The sequence below is a fragment of the Chelonia mydas genome, chromosome 2, assembly GCF_015237465.2.
Source record: "Chelonia mydas isolate rCheMyd1 chromosome 2, rCheMyd1.pri.v2, whole genome shotgun sequence".
Lineage (NCBI taxonomy): Eukaryota > Metazoa > Chordata > Testudines > Cheloniidae > Chelonia > Chelonia mydas.
This window is the reverse complement of record NC_057850.1, coordinates 62959428-62978445: the sequence shown is the minus strand read 5'-3', so window position 1 is coordinate 62978445 and position 19018 is coordinate 62959428. Positions and strand designations below refer to the sequence as shown.

The 19018-nt window shown below is 36.0% G+C and overlaps 2 protein-coding genes across 4 annotated transcripts in view; both read right to left on the bottom strand.

Annotated features, from left to right (window-relative positions):
• Positions 1-9771, bottom strand: part of LOC102937266 (aspartyl/asparaginyl beta-hydroxylase) — a 125827-nt gene extending 116056 nt beyond the window's left edge. The window contains exons 1-2 of the mRNA XM_043539580.1: positions 9745-9771; positions 6941-6947 (exon numbers count right to left, since the gene is read on the bottom strand). Coding sequence (XP_043395515.1) covers positions 6941-6947; positions 9745-9756 — 19 coding nt within the window. The 5' untranslated portion in view covers positions 9757-9771. The remainder of the gene's footprint in view (positions 1-6940; positions 6948-9744) is intronic.
• LOC122461315 (aspartyl/asparaginyl beta-hydroxylase-like) overlaps positions 3862-19018 on the bottom strand; it is a 73231-nt gene continuing 58074 nt past the window's right edge. For 2 of the 3 annotated variants that reach the window (XM_037892560.2, XM_043539582.1), the window contains one exon: positions 11530-18511. In XM_037892560.2, coding sequence (XP_037748488.1) covers positions 18270-18511 — 242 coding nt within the window. In that variant the 3' untranslated portion in view covers positions 11530-18269. Of the gene's footprint in view, positions 5188-8311; positions 8357-11529; positions 18512-19018 lie in introns of those variants that run through there. The other variant, XM_043539581.1, reaches the window with a different exon arrangement.

Below are 19018 nucleotides of genomic sequence, written 5' to 3'. Positions count from 1 at the left end.
TAGGCTCACAAATATAGCTCAATAAATTGTAAAGAAGGCTACAAGCCTAACTGTGCCTTCAGATTCAGCAATCTACCCTTTAGTTCTCTTCAGTCCATAAATCAGGTCTATGAATTCTGTAGCAAAATTATGATTCACAGAGTTCTGGTACACAGGTTTCCCCAATGTAGTAAGACTTGCCGTACAACTAAGTAAGTGCCTTTGGATCTCACCATAATGGAAAACAAGGGAGATGCACACATACAGTGATCAGTGCCAGGGTAAGAGGGTCACAGAATTTCCAGGTGGGAAGATCACCTAGTCCCATCTTTCGGGTGTCCAGTGCAGAATTGGTACCTAATACACATTTACCACTTACTTTCTAAAACTAGACTGCATAAGTGAAAGGTCTGAGTCACTCACATTGAGAGATTGAGATCTTAGGATGTAAAACATTCTCAAGGATATCCTGATAATCAGGATAAATTTTCCTCTTCTATAAGAGAGCAGATACAAGCCAGAGTTCTTATTCAATAACCACACTATAAGGTCTACATGCTTCCTGTATTGTTCTCATTGAAACATATCAGATTGTATTGTCTCTCTCTCATTAATAGAAACATTCATTCCTAAAATGGCAAACTCATAAAATTTCAAATTGATTATACATCAGATTTGTTTTAGGATTAATGAAATCCAGCATTAGTCCCTGAACAGCGTTCATTAGGGCTCAAACAAGTCTAATTTTTGAGGCCTCAACAATGGAGGCGGCAGTGAGAACTTTAGTTCCCTCAACTCTATTCTAGGTGTTTTTAGACAGGATTATGTTGTATAGGTTTTTTGAATTCATTCTCAACAAAAAACTTAGCCTAAATGATCACCAATCAAAAGATAGAGAAATGACCAACTATAAGTATTTCAACAGCTCTGTAGGATCTTCTTTCTAATAGTTACAAGCACAGATGAAACATGTCAGTACTTAAAATATTTGAAGCCTGATTTTAAAAAAAAAAATAAACAAAGCTGCAGTTCACCACTCTGCATACTAACTCCTCTTCACTTATAAAAAACCAACACCACGGCAATTCAGTCGTCTTGTTGCACACGCCAAAACAAACTCTCAGTTTCAGATCTCTCACAATATCAACTGTGTTTACAAACTTGGTAGATCAACAGAGTATAAAATATACGTTAAAGTATGTGCCCGTGTCTTGGTTTCGTTGTTTCAAGTTCTCCATTTCTCTTTAAGTATAAACTGACAGAGCAACAGATATGCTGTAAGTATGTGATAGGAAGTCAGGACGCAAACAAGTTGCTCCAAAGTGAACTACACCATACCCCTTTAAAATTGACTTTAAGCCACCACTTCAGTTCCATCAGCCTTTTTACTATTATTCTGTTTAGAGCAATTTTTCTGAAAACTAAATCTGCATTATATACCTTAATTTCACAACCATTTCTGGGCTATTCTGAACCATTTTTAAGTATGTAAACAAGTACTTTTATATTACTTAATGGGATATTTTAAATTACTGTGGTACAAGGATTGTTTAACTCATACCTTTTATACTAATAAAGCTCAGGTGTTTTTAAATTACATGGAACAGCATGAACAGATTGTAGCAGACCAGCAATTCCAGAGTTAAAAGATTAATATTGCATATTTGACTTTTTCTCTATAAAAAAAATATAAGATTGATTGGGTCACTCTAGTGCAACATATTTATGCAAGACATGCCTTTGGGTTTGTCTACATTACTCGCTGGATCGACAGGCAGCAATCAATCCAGCAGGGGTCAATTTATCGCGTCTAGTGAAGACACTATAAATTGACCGCCGAGAGCTTTCCCGTCGACTCCGGTACTCCACTGGAGCGAGAAGCGTAGGTGGAGTCAACGGCGGAGCATCGCTGTCGACTTACTGCAGTGAAGACACCGTGGTAAGTAGATCTAAGTACGTCGACTTCAGCTACTTACGTAGCTGAAGTTGCGTAACTTACATCGATCCCCACCCCACCCCAGTGTAGACCAGGCCAAATGTCCTCAGAATATGCTCAGAGGACCAACATCTTTCAGAAAGAAGGTACACTATGATGAACAATCTTCTGTTGAGATGTTCCTTGTAAGTATCATTTCCTTGATTGAAACAGTACACACATTTTAGTTTCAGGCTCTTAAACATGCCTTTATACAGTAACAACTGCATTGGATTTAGATGTTTGATTTTAATGAAATGTGTTTTGAGACACAATCCCATGTATTAGATTACAGAGTGACTGATCTTTCACACACCATGTATGTGTATGTTTATTCCATTTAAAACTATATACATATTGGAATTCACAGAAAAACGTGAATTAACCATTACAAAGAAACATGATAGTCTGAACTACATTAGAAGTTCTCATGAAGCTGCTTTCAAAGAACAGCATCTTAAGTAAGGTTCCAAGGCTGCAAAGTCTTACACACGTGCTTAACTTTATGCATGGGAATAGTCCCAATGAAATCAATGGAACTTCACGTGTGTATAATCTTTGTAAGATTGGGACATAAGAGGATTGTTTGGGGTTTTTGTGGCTTTTTGGGGGGGGGGGGCGCGGGAGCGTATGAGGGACAGTTAATTCTGCCTTTTTTCCTCAATGCCACTCAATGCGTGCAACTTAAAAATACATACTTGTACATATTCTTAAATATAACTGCTCTGTTCACTTTGAAGACTTTTTTTTATGGCAAGTGAAAAAAAGTTATTTTTTATGTATACTGAGACATCTGTTCCAGTTTCCCAGTAGGAGAAAAAAAGCAATCTAAAGTAATTGATACTGTTAACTGTAATATGGCAGTTCAGAGCTTGGAAGAGATAGAGGCATTAGAGAACGATATGACAATCAAATCTCCACCTCCCTCCACCCAGACGTACTTTTCTCTGTTACCAGATATAAGAAAAATGTTGATGTACACACCCTCAATCCAGACACTGGAGGGACCCTAGATGTAATCTGCCAATAGAAGTACTTCCAGTACCTAATTACAAGAAAAGTGTTTCTCTATCAAATATTTATCTTCATTTCCAACAGATTACAGTGGAGTAAGAGACAAGAGTATTAATATTGTTACTGAAACTTAAATTTAGGAGAAGTCTGGGCTTGTTATGCAAGAATAGATGTCCAGTCCCATTTCCAAAGAAGATTTAGAAAATTTTTTTTAGAGCTGTTCTGAGAGATTTCTATGTTCACTCCCACATTTTTGTTAATCTAAAATGTACCCTGATCTGTACACGGGTGTGTATATATACACTTTATATTTATATTTTCCCAGTATTTAGAAAGTAATTCAGTATGTCATTCCTCCTAATTGTGTCACATTGTACTGTAGTATTTGCCATTGTTTTTGTTTTCAAAAATATTGTTTCCTTCACAGCACTATATAAAGGTATTAAAGCAACATACAAATATTAAGCCTCAATACAACTAAGCATGCATATATGTACTGGATCAACTGAGAGACAGAAGTGAAGTAATTTATACAAGGTTACAGAACAGTTTATGGTAGAACCAGAACTGCGGTGTCAAATTCCAAAACCTTGCTAGGGACCACCAGCCACTATAGTCAGTGACCCTCAAGTATCATTTTCAGATTTTGTTCTAGTCTCTTGTAATTTTATTGTGCAATGATTCAGCATATAATCAATTCTATTTGTTTGTCCAATAAAATCAGAATTTGTACAATAAGTATCTCTTATCATATACCAACTAGAAATTAAGTACAGATTTTGTAACATACTGAAATACACTATTTCTGAAGAAAGTTTGTAACATCCTATTTACCCCAATTAATAAGACTCTTGGATACTTCTCACTCTTCATTGCTGAAAATAAAACAATAAAATACCAATCCAAAAAGTGAGCTAATGTATAGAAGTAGAACATTTAGAATTATTGTAGGAATAAGCTATTCTATGAGTGGCTACAATACACAAGTCTGTTCTCTAATCCAGTCCAGCCAAAATACAAATAATGGTACAATGTTAGCTTCCTGAAATTTGATCAGCAAGCAACAACTCCCATTTAGACATCTCAGTAAGTGGCCAGATTTTCAAAAGCAGTAAGCGCCCAGAAGCTTCCATTGAGAAGGGAGCTGCTGGCTTCTGAGCACTTTTGAAAATCTGCCCCCAATTTTGACTGCTGAATACTTTTGAAAATCTCACCCATAGTGACCTAACAAAGGTTTCAGACAAAAGATGAAGCCAACACAACAGTAATTTAGCATAGTAATAGCAATACAAAGCAAACGGTCACAGGACCATTGAAAAACATTACAGCACTCAATAAAAGCATCAGACTCTGACAAATGTGTTTCTTGACACTATTTCTAGTTTGCATGTCTTCTAATGAAATGAGAATTAGTTTCTTACAACAGGAATTTTCAACACTTGAGTAATGTCCAGGTTGACCTCTAAATAATACATTAATAAACTTCTACATATGATCCACAATGTTTTTACACTCTTCACATATCTACAAGAAAAATGTAACTTTAATACAAAGCAAGAGATATATTTAAAGGGTTAGATTGGTTTGATATTTTATGTAAAAAAGAAAAAAGTCAGATTTCAAAGCTATACCAACAATTTTTAATGTACAGGACTTGTGATCAAATACATTATGTACACATTTGAGCTCCACAGCAGATATATTTGTTGTGTGTTTACAAATGCAAGTACACACATAAGCAGTCTGCATAACCGTCACTCACACTAATGTTTTTCAGAAAAATTGTTACTAATACACTAAATTATGTTACCAATACACTGAATTTTTCTCACCATCAAACTCCTATTTCTGTTTTTTCTTCTCATCTTCCTTTGCTGAATTTTCAGAAACTCCGGAAGGGATTTTAGCTATCTTTTTAGTTACTGTGTCTTTCCCTGCTTGAGAAGGGGTAACCTTCTTTTCAGTGGCCGATTTCTTCATAGTCTCCTTGGGTTTCACATTTTTGTCTATTCCTGATTTTTCATTTTCCTTGCCTTTGTCTTTTTTAACCTTGTCAGAATCTTTCTTCAATTTAGCCACCTCAACAACTTTCTTAACCTTTCGGTCAGCAACTTTTCCTTCCATGGCCTTCTTTTTCTTTTCTACAACTTTGTTTTCCTTCTTCCTGGATGCTTCTCTCTCTCTTATTTTCTTGAGTGGTTCTTTAATTGCTTCTTTTACTTTTCAGATTTTCATTTAAAAAATGGAAAACGTTAATTAAGAGCACAATGTTTAGATCATTGAACACAATTTTGTGCAACTTATCTGCATAATTCAATGACAACTGCAGCTCCAAACCTGAATAATCTAAGATGACCACCCATATTATTTTTCCCCCATCTAATGCTGGCATAGCTAGCAGACTACTTTTTATTCTAATTAACCCATAACAAAATTAATGAAATATTTATGCAGAAAGATATCTTGATGCCTAAAGACTTGTTAATTAGGATTGCAATTTAAAGCTATTAATACATTTATAAAACTAAACAAATTAGATCTGAGTTTAATACTGAAGTCTGAAATCATGGAGCAGATGCAGAAAATAAGCATCTTATATTAAACTGCTGTATTTTCAATTTCATCCACTAATAAAACTACTTTTCTATACCTGATACCGTTAATTTACTTTTACAGAACACTCATGCTTTTCAATTACTTTGTCTAACACCTCTTTGATCCTGGTACTTTGAATCTTACATGATAAAGCATTGTATTTGTAAGACTACCTTCTTTAAAACAAGATCTACTAATGAATTTTTCAACCTCATAGATCAGCAAGGAAATTTACAGTAACTAATATCAATAGCATAACACTTTAGGGACACTGTCACCTTAGTTACGCCAAAGATTACAAAAAAAATTAATTTGAATAGGAAAAAGTTTGAGACCACAACAACACTGTTAGTGAATTAAAACCAGAATAGGGAGTACTAGAAACTGATTGTAAAAAACCCCAAAAAACCCAAACTGATCCATCTAGTTTCATTGTACAATGAAACGCAAATGAACAGCATGAGAGGTAAATCTGATTTTAAAATCTTGGCATTTTAATCAATAGCATTAATATACATACATTTTTATTCTGATTTTTATCTTGACATTGTCCCTTTCATACTTAATTTGTCTTATTTATTTAAATTACAGTAGCTTAGGACTATGATGCAACATTCAGATAACATGCTAACAAAGCAGATCAACACAGCCTTCTCAACTACTGAAAGTACACACACAAAAAAAGATTATCAGTTATATTTTAAAAGGGGAATACTACTGTAAGGTATTTGAAACTGGTAGAAATTTTCAAAAGGGGAGGGAACGTTTAGGGGTGGCCAACCTGTGGCTGCAGAGCCACATGCGGCTCTTAGAGGTAATATGTGGCTCCTTATATAGGCACCAACTCCGAGGCTGGAGCTACAGGTGCCAACTTTCCAATGTGCCAGGGGGTACTCATTGCTCAACCCCTGGCTCTGCCACAGGCCCTGCCCCCACTCCACCCCTTCCCGCCCCCTTCTCTGAGCCTGCCATGCCATTGCTCCTTCTCCTTCCACCCCCATCCGAGCCTTCTGTATGCCACCAAACAGCTGATTCGGAGGTGTGGGGAGGGAGGGAGAGGTGTTGATCCATGGGGCTGCAGGTGGATGGGAGGCACTGGGAACGGGATGGGGGAGCTGATGGGGGGCTGCTGACGTATTACTGTGGCTCTTTGGCAATGTACATTGGTAAATTCTGGCTCCTTCTCAGGCTGGTCACCCCTGGTTTACACTAATGTTTGTCCTCAATTGTCATTAGGATTTAATATTTAATTTCCTTAACAATATGCAGAAAAGGTGATTCAGCAAAATAAAGTTAGTCTGATGCTATTTTCATACTTTGTGCAAAAAAAAAAAAAAAAAATATCTGTCAAAATAACTTTCCACTTCATACATAAACCTAGAAACTAGAAAAATATTTTGCTTACTATGATGAGTTTAGCATAGAAAAAAGTAATTAACTTTCAGCCCTGTTCACACCTACAAATAAAAGAAATTAGTCTGGGTCCTCTTCCTATGAAAAGCAATAGTAATTTTTTACCTATGTAATTTAACAGAAGCAGATATTCAATTCTTACTCAGGAAAGTCTCCCCTTAAAGCCTACCGGAGGTTTTGCCAGAGTAAATAATAGCGAAAGCTGTAAATGTAGTGTATTACTAACCGATTACCTGTACCTTCTCATTACATTTTCTGTATTGAAAAGAATATACTTTTTCAATTCATAAAACTTATAATTCAGCCACTATATATCCTCTCAACAGGTTCTCTACGGGATGTACAAAGACTAAAGGCATTTCATAACATTCCTTCACTACAATACCATACAATTCTTCAGGAAGAACCCAAACACAACAAGTAATTAAATGGCTCATTTATTAATATTTTCAAAACAAGTTATTCCAAACACAATGCAAAACAAAAGCTATACATTTCAGCTGGCATGCAAGGATAAGAAAAAATAGTATTCATATGTGCATGAGAGCTTTCCCCAGTAGACATTTTTTCTAACAATCTTTCCACTGTAAATTAACAAAAAAATAATTTGGTACTCTAGCCTTAGAGGAAAAAATGATAACTAATGATGGTGTAAAGTTTGTTACATTCAACAAACAGGCTGCCCAGTACAGAGTAGTAGATGCAATACATTCGCCGGGAATAATCTTTCTTCAAATAAGACTAGAATTGCAAACAACCCTAGAAACAGCATCCAATTATAACAGGAACAACCACTAAACTCTACTTTAATTTCTAAACCACACTGAAGAATTACTGGATGAAATTCTATGGTTTATGTTCGGTAAATAACCTGATTATATGATCCTAATGGTCCCTCTTCTGCCCGAAGATCAATAAATCCCTTAAATATCTGAAAACAGTAAAGATGTCACTGAAGAGGATTAAGGACAAAGCAAAATCGGGGCATATATTCAAAATGTATCTTTCTACATACACAATATGAAATAACAGAGTTGTAAGCCATACTCAGCGAAATCATGCAAAAAACTTGCACGAAGTGTTTTTGAATAGATTTACAGTTAATTATATCCTGCATTAGGAAAGCACTCAAATTAGCTGCAGATGGATAAATGGAATTTGAAATTCTGACTGAGATAATTTGGAGGGTATTTGTTTGCTGCGTCTCCAACTGAAAAGACAACCATCACATCTAGCATTAGTAGCCAGAGTTCAATTACCTGGTTTGCAAATCTCATGCATTTCAGGCATTAGAAATTATTTGCACCAAACTCACTGACAAAAAGCATTAAGTACCTTTGGCCTTAGCTTTTCTCTTGTCTACCCCTCCTGGTTCCTCTCCTGATGTTTGTAAGATGGAAACAGGTTATAAACATATTTTGTGATATTCAATACATTAAGCAAACAACATACATAATTTACCAATCTAGAGCAACAACATTTCATTGGCTCTTTACGGTAGAGTTCCAGATTTCTTCCAAATGCCAACCATTTCTAAATATATTTTAAGTAATATATTTGTTAAAATAAGAACTCTTTATTGTACTTCCATTTGTTGGAGACAGCATGGACTGGGCTCAAATTCGGGTCAGATGTTCATGGAACAGTTAAATGAGTCCCACAAATACCAAGCATAAGCAGACCCCTGCACCCATCACACAGCCAGCAACAAAAGGAGAATTAGACCATTACCACCATGGTGATTGCAGCCTTCCCTACCGATGAGCAAGCTTACTTCAATAGACATTGTGTAATCTGCTACGGCATAGCCAGCCAGTGAGATGAAGACCAAGTACAGTATGTGTCTAGGGCTATAGGTACTTTAATTGAAAAAACTTTCAAACTACTAAACGTATCCACCAATCGATTATATTAATACTTTTGGCCTCTACAGTTAAACTGTGTACTTTGTGCTGAAAACTGACAAAAAATGTCTTTATTATAATGAAAAAGACTTTTTGAACTGCTAGCCCTGCAAACTTGACCTGAAATCTGAAAGCCAAACTGTGTTCTCGCCTCATGATTTATCAGTGATAAAATAGTTAAGGCCTAACTTGGCTGGCAAAATTATACTTGTGTAACTTTACTGCCTCCAGCGAATAAACTTACAAGAACCAAATAAATCACTCAGTTGAAGCAAAAGGAGGAGTACTATTGAGCTGGTGGAGATAGCAGAAGTAATAAAATGTATTCAGCAAACTTATGAAGCAAGTAAATATGAAAACACATTTTAAGCTGTTTAATAATTTAAAATGGTAAAAAAAACTGGTTATTTCAAAATCTTTTTGCATAAATAAGAGTGTGATTTAATTAGGAAAAAAATGTACAGAACTTAATTGTACATTTCCCCCAAAAGATCAGTAATTTAAAATTGTATTTCTAATTGAAATGTGCATACTACATAGGGAGAGAGCTCAGCAAATACCCTGTTTGTATTTTATGGATGTTTCACTTGTTTATAAATACCCATAATTTGCTGCAGTCCAACTCTTTTTATGTAGACAAAGAACAGTCCTCAAGTTCTGAGCAAGTTCTTAATGCAGCCCTCAGGTGTGCAAATTTTACGTTCCCCTCTATTTAGCAAGCCAACCAATAGTATTTCCAAATCAAAGTCATGTCTATCATTCTTGGTCACAGAATTCTACAGTAAAATACCTCTAAACACTTAAAACAAGAACAAACATACTTTAAAATTACTACTCTATTTCGATCTGATTTGACTGCTTTACAACTTTTGGCATCAATATTAGTTTTGTTTTGTTAGAGAGAATTATTATGGTAAACAAATATGATTTCAACAAAACAAAACCCTTACCGCATATCAAGCAGTTAATGCCTCACGTGGTTAAAATTAATATATTATAGTTATACCTTTCTAGGAGAACGATGTAATAGCTGAACTCAATCCTATACCACACTGCTACATACATTCATACATACATAAACAAACAGCTAGCCACAAGAAAGATTTCAACCAAATCAGTAACTTTTCCTGAAAAGTTTGTTTTGTTTTGGCTGTACATACCACATTTTTTAGAAGATACTAAAATATAGTTTTCATAAATTTGAAGGCATATATTGTAAATGTCAGTATTATTACCATTTCAATCATATGTGATAAACATATGTGACAAAGTCAGGCTGGATGGCTGCAGGAGGGTCTGGGAAAACAGATATGTTAGCCCTAGAATGCTAAAGGCCCTTTTTCCTACAAACTGGGAAAGGGTTACTTCAGGTCAATTAGGGACACCTGAGTCCAATTAAGGGCTGCCTGAAACCTGTTTAAAAAAAATATCTATTCTGGTGAGGGGAGGACAAACTGCTGCAAGGCTGGTGGCAGCATAGAGATAGGTTTCTCCAGTTGAGAGAGTGCGCTCCTCCCCAGAGGGGAGACACCCAAACCCAGTGCCTGTTTAGGGGCAGGACTGACACCCCAGGGCCAGCGACAGGACAACACCTGCCCCAGTGAGGGGGCCAGGGAAAGTTATTCCGCTTTAGAATCGGTGCGTTATAGACTTGTTTTCTTTTGTGTTTGGCCGAGGACCACTCCTCAGGCCTGCCCTGAGGCTTACTGGGAAGGCTCTGAGAAGCAAACCCCAGAGAGGGAAGACAGACATGCTCCAGAGCGGGGCTGATTTACCCCAGGCCCTGTCCCTGCCAGAGGAGGGAGCACTAAGTCCAGCGAGACAAAAGAGGTGCCTTGCCACACATACTATTTTCAAGTTTTATGACAGATTTGGAGACTTCGGCAAATCTTTTCACAAGCTGCTTACTAAATTATGTAAAAACAAATATTACTATAAATATAGCGTCTTTTCATAATGCCTAATGTTAGTCAACTTGGTACTACACAACTCTACTTAACTGACACTAACTTTTAAAACATTACACACAAGGGATTCTTAAATTCTTACGCTTGTATCACACATTTTTTTTTAATACAAAAGAAAATGTAGAATGAACACATGAATAAAGCACCTCAAGCATTTCATCACTAGAGAACCAATACACAAGTACTATTAATTCAGAAACAACAACATTTAAAGACAAAGAATAGTTAGAGTATTTAAAACAAAATGAAACTTCTAAAGGATATCATTTTAAAGATGTTCGCACTTTATATTCTGATGTACAATACCTTCTTGGAAACTTCCAAGTTTCACTCTTTAAAAATAAATAATTAAAAAACAATTTACTTCTCATGTTTTATTTGACAAAATGTTCATTTTTTTCTAAACATTTAAATTAACATGACCGAATACACTTATGAAGTGCCTTTGAGAGTCAGTTTCATTAAATTGAGGTCAGTATAGATCTAAAGAGAACTGCCGATGCAGTGTTTGTTGTTTTGTATTTCAAGGATTTTTTTTTTTGGTAGGGTCTACTAAACCAGTGGTTATTCAAAAAATAAATAAATAATTAAGGATGGTAATTTTCTCTCTTTTTTTTTTAAAAATGCACATAAAAATGCTCATAAAATGTCACCGATTTTTAAGCAGAACTCCCAGTTGATGGGGATTTCTGTTTGAATACTGACAGCATGATTTGGTCCTATACATTTAGAATCCAGAGGACATTCCCCCATCAGTTTACAACTCTTAGGTGGATTTTTTTTTTTTAAGAAGGTAAAATGTAAATATTTCTGAGCGAGTTTCTAACAAAAGAAGGTCCTGTTTTCCCAGGAGTAACAATGCTGAACTTAATAATTAGCGATATTAAAGCTTTAGTACAGTTTAATGAAATTTTAAGAGTTAACAGAGTAACAGCCGTGTTAGTCTGTATTCGCAAAAAGAAAAGGAGTACTTGTGGCACCTTAGAGACTAACCAATTTATTTGAGCATGAGCTCACGAAAGCTCATGCTCAAATAAATTGGTTAGTCTCTAAGGTGCCACAAGTACTCCTTTTCTTTTTAAGAGTTAAATTATCTCAAATCCATTACTGACATTGACATTATTTATTACTCTCCTTGTTCTACAAAGGTAAAGCACATTTACTAGAACTGTAAGTAAACATCAAAGGCTACATTTTAATACTTATAAATAACTTTTGTAGTTCACATTCAGTCTGAGCATATTTGTTGCCATACCCCAGAAAGTTCCATCAGACACATCAGGGTAGCAGAAAGAAAAAAGAGTTTCATGTCAGTCCACCACCAAGTAGTTTCCCAAACTAGTCATCTTTAGCTCGCATACAAAAAGTTTATCTCTAACAGAAGATTAACAAAGGAAGACATTTAAATTGTGGAACTAAGAACGCAAAAAGTAAGTTTCCAAGCAAGAAGTTAATCTTTATATTATAAATCTACCGATCTTGATCTCTGAATTTTACACATCTATCTATACTCCACACAAGAACCACAAGAGAAAACTAATGTATGGTTTTCTTTATCTTGTCCATATCATTTATTTTACTTCTGCAATTTACTATATTGGAATTTAATGGCCTTCTGCTCAACCAAAATAGTTTGCTTATAAAATGCTACCACTTACCTTAAGTTGGATTCTATTTGCTACCAAGTTTCACAGGTCCTTCAGGTAAACAGGCAAATCAGAGCTTGGAAAGATGTTCTTCCCACACTCTCAAATGAAAGACAGCTTTGTAGTTTACACAGCTAGCATAACAGAGGATTGCAGGAACTGCTGTCAAGTCATTCGGAGTAAGCTTCTCTCAAGACTCTCTTGCTTGCCTGCTCACCTAACTATGAAAGGAAGAACTGAGTTGTAGCCATGATACATCTGATCAGGGTTTCTGAGCTGAAGGATGTTGACCTAAAAATCTATTAAAACACTTCCCGCAATTGTACGGATCCCAAGAATATCTGGGACGTAATGTATGTTATTAGAGAACATTCATAGCTCAGATTATCTATCTTCTCTCTGAATAGAAAGAATTGGGCTTTAAAAATTGGCTTTTCTTTGTGAAGATAAATCACAGATGTATGAGTATTGCATCTTGTTTGCCAAGTAGAAACAAAGTCCAAGAAGTAAGTCTTTTCTCTCTGTTAGCCTCAGAGTGGAACCATTCATAAGTGCAACACAACTGTGAAAACTGATTGAAAAACCCCTTGGTAGTGGTGCAGCAGCATGAAATGCATTAATTTCTACAGAAAACTACCTTGCTGGATGGCTATGGAGTTGGGAAACACATCAGTGCAGACTGACTGAACCACACTGACAGACTTTTTGACCTCAAAGTATTAAGCAAAAAATGTTTTTAAAATGGATTTGTTCTATCCTACCATTTTTACTAACCGAAGCTGCAATTAAAATGTTCCCTAACCATTCAACGCCTTTCCCTTCCTTTCCACCCCCCACATGTAACCTAAATGAATAATTCACAAAATTTTAATTTCTTCTAAGGTAAGTCACTGGAGACTTACTAATGATACAAAATTATGAAATGTTACTTAAGAATGAGCGGTCCTATAACCAACTGCCCTTGAAAAAGTGTAAGAGTGAAAATTTTAAAGGTACTTTTTTTAAAAAGCTCCAAAATATATGCAACAGTAATCTCAAAAGATATATAAACATTTCTTGGTTCATTTTATTCAACTTTAATATAACTGATTCCAGACATTCTAAACATGGTCTCTTTAAAAAAAAAAAAAATTGCTTACACTTTCACATTAAATACTGTTGAAGGTGTCACAGAAATCAGGGGTTCAGCCTTTAAATATATTATCAGCCATTACAATTTTTGTGGGTGGAACAAAACTATAACTTTTATGTAACTTATTTTTATTAGTATCACAGAAAAGCAAGCAAAAGCTTATGCAGAAAGATTAAGGACTTCCCAGCATCCACCATCTCAGCTCACTAAATAGTATTTTTAATAAGCTGATCAAAAGTTAAGTTTTTTTTAAACAGTGCTCCCCCTAACCATTGGGTAGAAAACAAAAATGATAAATCACAGAATTAACCTGATTTTCTCTTCTAGAATAAAATTATAGAAGATTGCACAAGTTAGAAGAATCGTATTTCATATTTACAATTAAGATTTCTTTTTGAAACCTCATAACCAGTCATTTTCAGATCCAACCCATTCAACTGAGGGTCAGCAAGCCTAGTTTTTGAAGTTATTTAGCCCCAACGCTTTTCTGAGCTCTCTGGAAAACCTAACAATTTTTACAAATGCAATTTGTCATATAATATCTTGTTTGTAGGTTGCGGACTTGAATTCTGATAACTGTTTGCAATTTTGAATGTTATGAAATTTTCCATCTACGGAAAGCATAAGGGAGCAGAACAGAGAAGGGCATCCAGAAATATTGTTCATAAAAATTCTGGAGAGGTGGAGAGAATCATTAACTGCAGCTTTTTTAAAGAAACAGGACACTTATTTGATGCAACTCCATGCACCTTATTAAAAATAACCTTTTGAGAAAGATGAAGACCATCATAAATGTATCCCAAGGGAAAATATTTAGTCATAAATCCTCACAGTAAAATTAATAATATGGTATAGGATGTGAGTTCAGTTCATGTCACATTAACAAGATCTCACAGAACAGTATTCTTTCATTTAGGACTACAAAATAAACTGAGAATTTATTATTTATGCAGTATATACGTGCCATTCAAATATGTATTATCACTTAACTTCAACTGTTAAATGTAACCCGGCTCTCTTCTCTGAACATATTTTAGATTGTATCAATGTATGTGGAAGTAAATGAAATTTTGCACATTTTACACATTTCTTTGGCTTTTGTGGAATATTTTAATATACCAAATGCATTTAAAAAGTGAATTAAGTCACAAAGGATAATCATATGTTTGGCTTTTCCTGGACAAAGCCTCTTTTTGAGTCTCTTTTCTCTGTCCAAGGGGGATTTTATAAACAGGAAGTGTCCTAGATTTTTGCAGAGCACACAAGCTGCAGCTCAGAAAGACACCCAACTGTTCTGCTTCCCAATTGATCCCTACCCTGCAGCTAACTGGTCTATTTTCCTGCAAGCCACAGCTGCTAGATTCCACCCATCCAGGTCCTGGATCTCAGCCCTGGGCAAGAGGGCCCACAGGGAGGCACTGACTGATTGCTGTCACTGCATCCTGAGCTTGGGCAGCCACTCTGCCACAGTGACAGACAACAACACTGCTCCCTGCCCCCCATCCCCTCCAGTGAGTACCCCTGCTGCAGGTACCCCCTCCAGCATTCCCAACTGTCCTCCCTTCTCAGCTCCCCCTTCTGCCCTCTCCTCCCCCCCAGGTCCCTCCTTCTGCAGTGTCCTCTTTTTGGGAACCTGAAATATGCTAACCTTAAGTTTAGGCTTTAACCCACTTTAACCCACCATTTTGTAACATGGGCATTTCAGAACAAACTATGTAAGGCTCAAGCATATTGTTTGTACTTAGACATGATGGAATTGAGTTTCAGTTCTAACTATTCGCTTGCTTACCTGAATATAACTGTAGGCCTGACTTGACATAAGTAACTTGCATTATTTCTTAATGGGCATGACTAGGAAGGTGAATGGAAGGTTAGACTGTAAATAGGGGCTTAACAAGCAGTACGTTGAAGTCATGATGTCTACGCTAGCTAAGATAAGCCAGAACACCCCAATGCTGGGGACAATGGACAAGATAAACACAGAATGTAAAAATCAGGTTCTATATCACTAGCACATGGAAAGAGCAGGCTGTAAAGGGAGAGATTCCTGAAAAGTAATCAAGCCAATTCAAAAACATGTGATGCAATGTCAAACATATATGTAAATGTATATAAAGGAAGAGGTTTTCTGTGTAACTTTGGATATGTGGTACGCCCTATCCCCAGCCCCTACGCCTGAGTCTGATCTACTCAGCGTAGCTTTGCTGTACACCAAATAAAGGAACCTGAGTGATGAAATGTGGAGTCGAACTGAGTTTCTGGATCCTGAAGAACCAGATGAAGTATTCTCTAGTTTTGGGAGAAGATGTTCTGGATAAGCTGCATGGAAAAGGTCTCTGAGGGAATCCCAACAATAAACAAACATTTTAATTTTTAAAAAACACTGAAGTAAAAGTAAAACTCACTAAACTTGTATTAGGACCTCCAAGACCGAAGTCCCTCACATCGTTAGATAACCATTAACATATTTCAGTGCAACGAAACAAGTTTTACCATAGACTTTAAGAGTGGGATTTCACAACTGCTCAGCATTGACTTAACGCTGCTCCCACTGATGTCAATGGGATTTTAGGGTACATCTACACCTGTGTAATTGTAGTGCAGTTAGGAATACCCACACTTGCTGTTATCAGGCTCGTGCATGACAGTAGTGGAGATGTGGTGGCTTCAGTGTTGGCTATGTCCCATAAGAAGCCAATTGGGGACTCTGGATATGTTCTCTGGTTGCTAACCCACACAGAAGTCTGCACCACCACATCATCTTCACTACTCACGCAGGCTAAATTACAGTTAATGCAGATATGCCTGCCCACGCTACAGTCACACCTTAATTCACCGTATAGACACAGTGTTAACTTCAACAGGAAGAGTTTAAGCCAATAAATGAGCACTTTTAAAAATCCCATTCTAGAGACTGAAAAGTTCTAGTAGGTCATCTAGTCTACCCCCCTGTCTGTTTTCTAAAGTATTTTCTACTGCTCTAATTTTGTTTTAAGCGTCCTCAGCTACCACCATTTTGCTTGGAAAACGCCCTTATGCTCTTAATATGTCTTATTGCTGAGAAATGTTCATGACACTCAAACAAACGTTTCCCTCCCTTCATTTTATCTTGTTTCTTTGAGTTATACCCTACTCTAAGTAATTATTGCCCTTTCTGGGTGTTTGCAGTTCCCTAATATTTCAAGACAAATTCCGTATCTCATTCTGCAATTTACTTGCAGTTCAAGATGCCACCTACACTTAATTTCATTAGTTTCATTTTGAATTATGTATCAGTGCTGTCCGAGCTACAACACTATTTATATATCTTTAAAATGGCCGTGTCAATTCAAAATCCATTTAAAATAAAGCACATTAAGTTTCATCCTGGATATGACAAATTAAAACCCTGAGATACGAGTTTCATAACAGAACTTTTTTTACAAAACGTAAGCATAGCAAAGTTAATAGGCATCATTAATAAAATGCTTATGGTATTTTCAACATTAAAATATCAAAGAATTAATTATATGAATATACCATATTTGTAAATTTAAAGTGAGATCTCAGTTCAAGGTTTCTGAACTAGATAAGAACTGAAGCCGATTGCTGTAGAGAGGCAGGTTTTCAGTGGTGTTCAGTTACCTTCACTATCAACAAATCCATATATGCCAAAATAGACTTTGGAAACATGCATTAAACAATTTAACAGATTAACCCTTGCAAAAATGGAATCAGGTTTGTTGAATTTCACAAGAAATAGAAGACATTAAATTCTACTTTGTGTGGAGTAATCTTTAATATATTTCATCATTACATAAGAAATACATATTCACAATTTCCCACTTTCATAAAATGCTCACTAAAAAAACCCTTGAAAACAGATCAGAGCAGCCCTTAGGGTGTGATTATTATACAAAAAATTTGACTGAAAGCTTTCTTTCAAATTAGATAAACATATTGACATGCTCTTTCCTGAATACGATATGTTAACTAACCTAGAACAAAATAATTTTTACACATTTTACAAGCACTATACAGTGCTTCTAATTAAATGGGTAAAAAGCATGTATCTGAGAAATCAGTGAATCACAAAATTAATTTTAAATTTAAGGTATGAATAATTTATCATATGGTATTTCATAAGAGCACTCATTTGTATAATAGCTATATTAGTAAGGATTAACATATAAATATATATTTACATAACATATTAATCATGCCAGAATATCTTGTAATCAAGCCCATTACAAAATGCGTCAATTAATGCTCGTTAGAAAGACAAATGTTTATAAGGGGTAACGGTACAGCTTATTATAGTTAGTTTGCCAACTTTAGTGCACAAAATGCACAAACTGAAGCAAAACCATACAGAAGCCAACTACATAACTGCAGATACTTTTTATTTAGTTATTTTATCCTAGGCATAATTACACATTTGTGTAAATGTTAATCTCCCGGTCACAAAATGGAGAAAGTCACTGAAAGGCTTTTCAAGTAGTGAAACTATATCACATGGCTGGCTGATTTTAGCTCATATTTAGAATGTTCATTCAGAGTTTGGTTTGTTTTTTAAATCCACCCACTGCCATAAAGCCCTGTCATATTAAGATTGATGATTGCATGGACATTTTCACAAGCCAATAAAATTAGCCCCTGAATGAGTCACTGGTTCTGTAAATCCACAATAACGCAAGTCTTTTTTCCCTGAACCCCTTCATTCTGTGACGTACCATCAACATCATCTGCAGCTTCGCTCTCTTCTTCTTCTAGTATTTCAAAAGGAGTCATTACATCATAGAGAAATGAGAGGAAGCCATAAAACCAATCAGAACTTTCCTCTGCTAAAATATTAAGGACTTCCTCAAGGGAATCAATATTTTCATTACTGCCATCTTTGGTCAAGCCTACACAAGAATAGAGGAAAGAGAGAGAGAAAAAAAGGAGAGCAGTTAGGTGGAAAAAGGAAACTGAAGAAGAAGGATCTATGAAAGACATCTCATGTCACAGATAGCAGTCTTTACAGGAATGCTAATTAGAAATAGAAGAGAGGTTACAAAAAGCGTCACTCTGCAAAGAAGTAGAGATTCAAATTTGGACAATACATGCACCATGTCAATGCTTCAGGCAACAAGGCAAATCTGGTTCCTCTTTCACACCTTCCTCCCTGTAAACAAACTGAATAATGTTCATATTCATCTTGTCTCTTGTGGCACTTAATATTAAAAGGCAGGAGCAGTCTCAGGAAAACAAACAGTTACCTAACTTTCGTGCTTCAAGATGTGTTGCTCATTTCCATTCCATGTTAGGTATGTGCACACTCATGTGCGCAGCTGCCGGAGATTTTTCCCCTAATGGTATCCATAGGGCTGGCCGTAGTGCCCCCTGGAGCTCCACGCTCATGCGCCGGTATA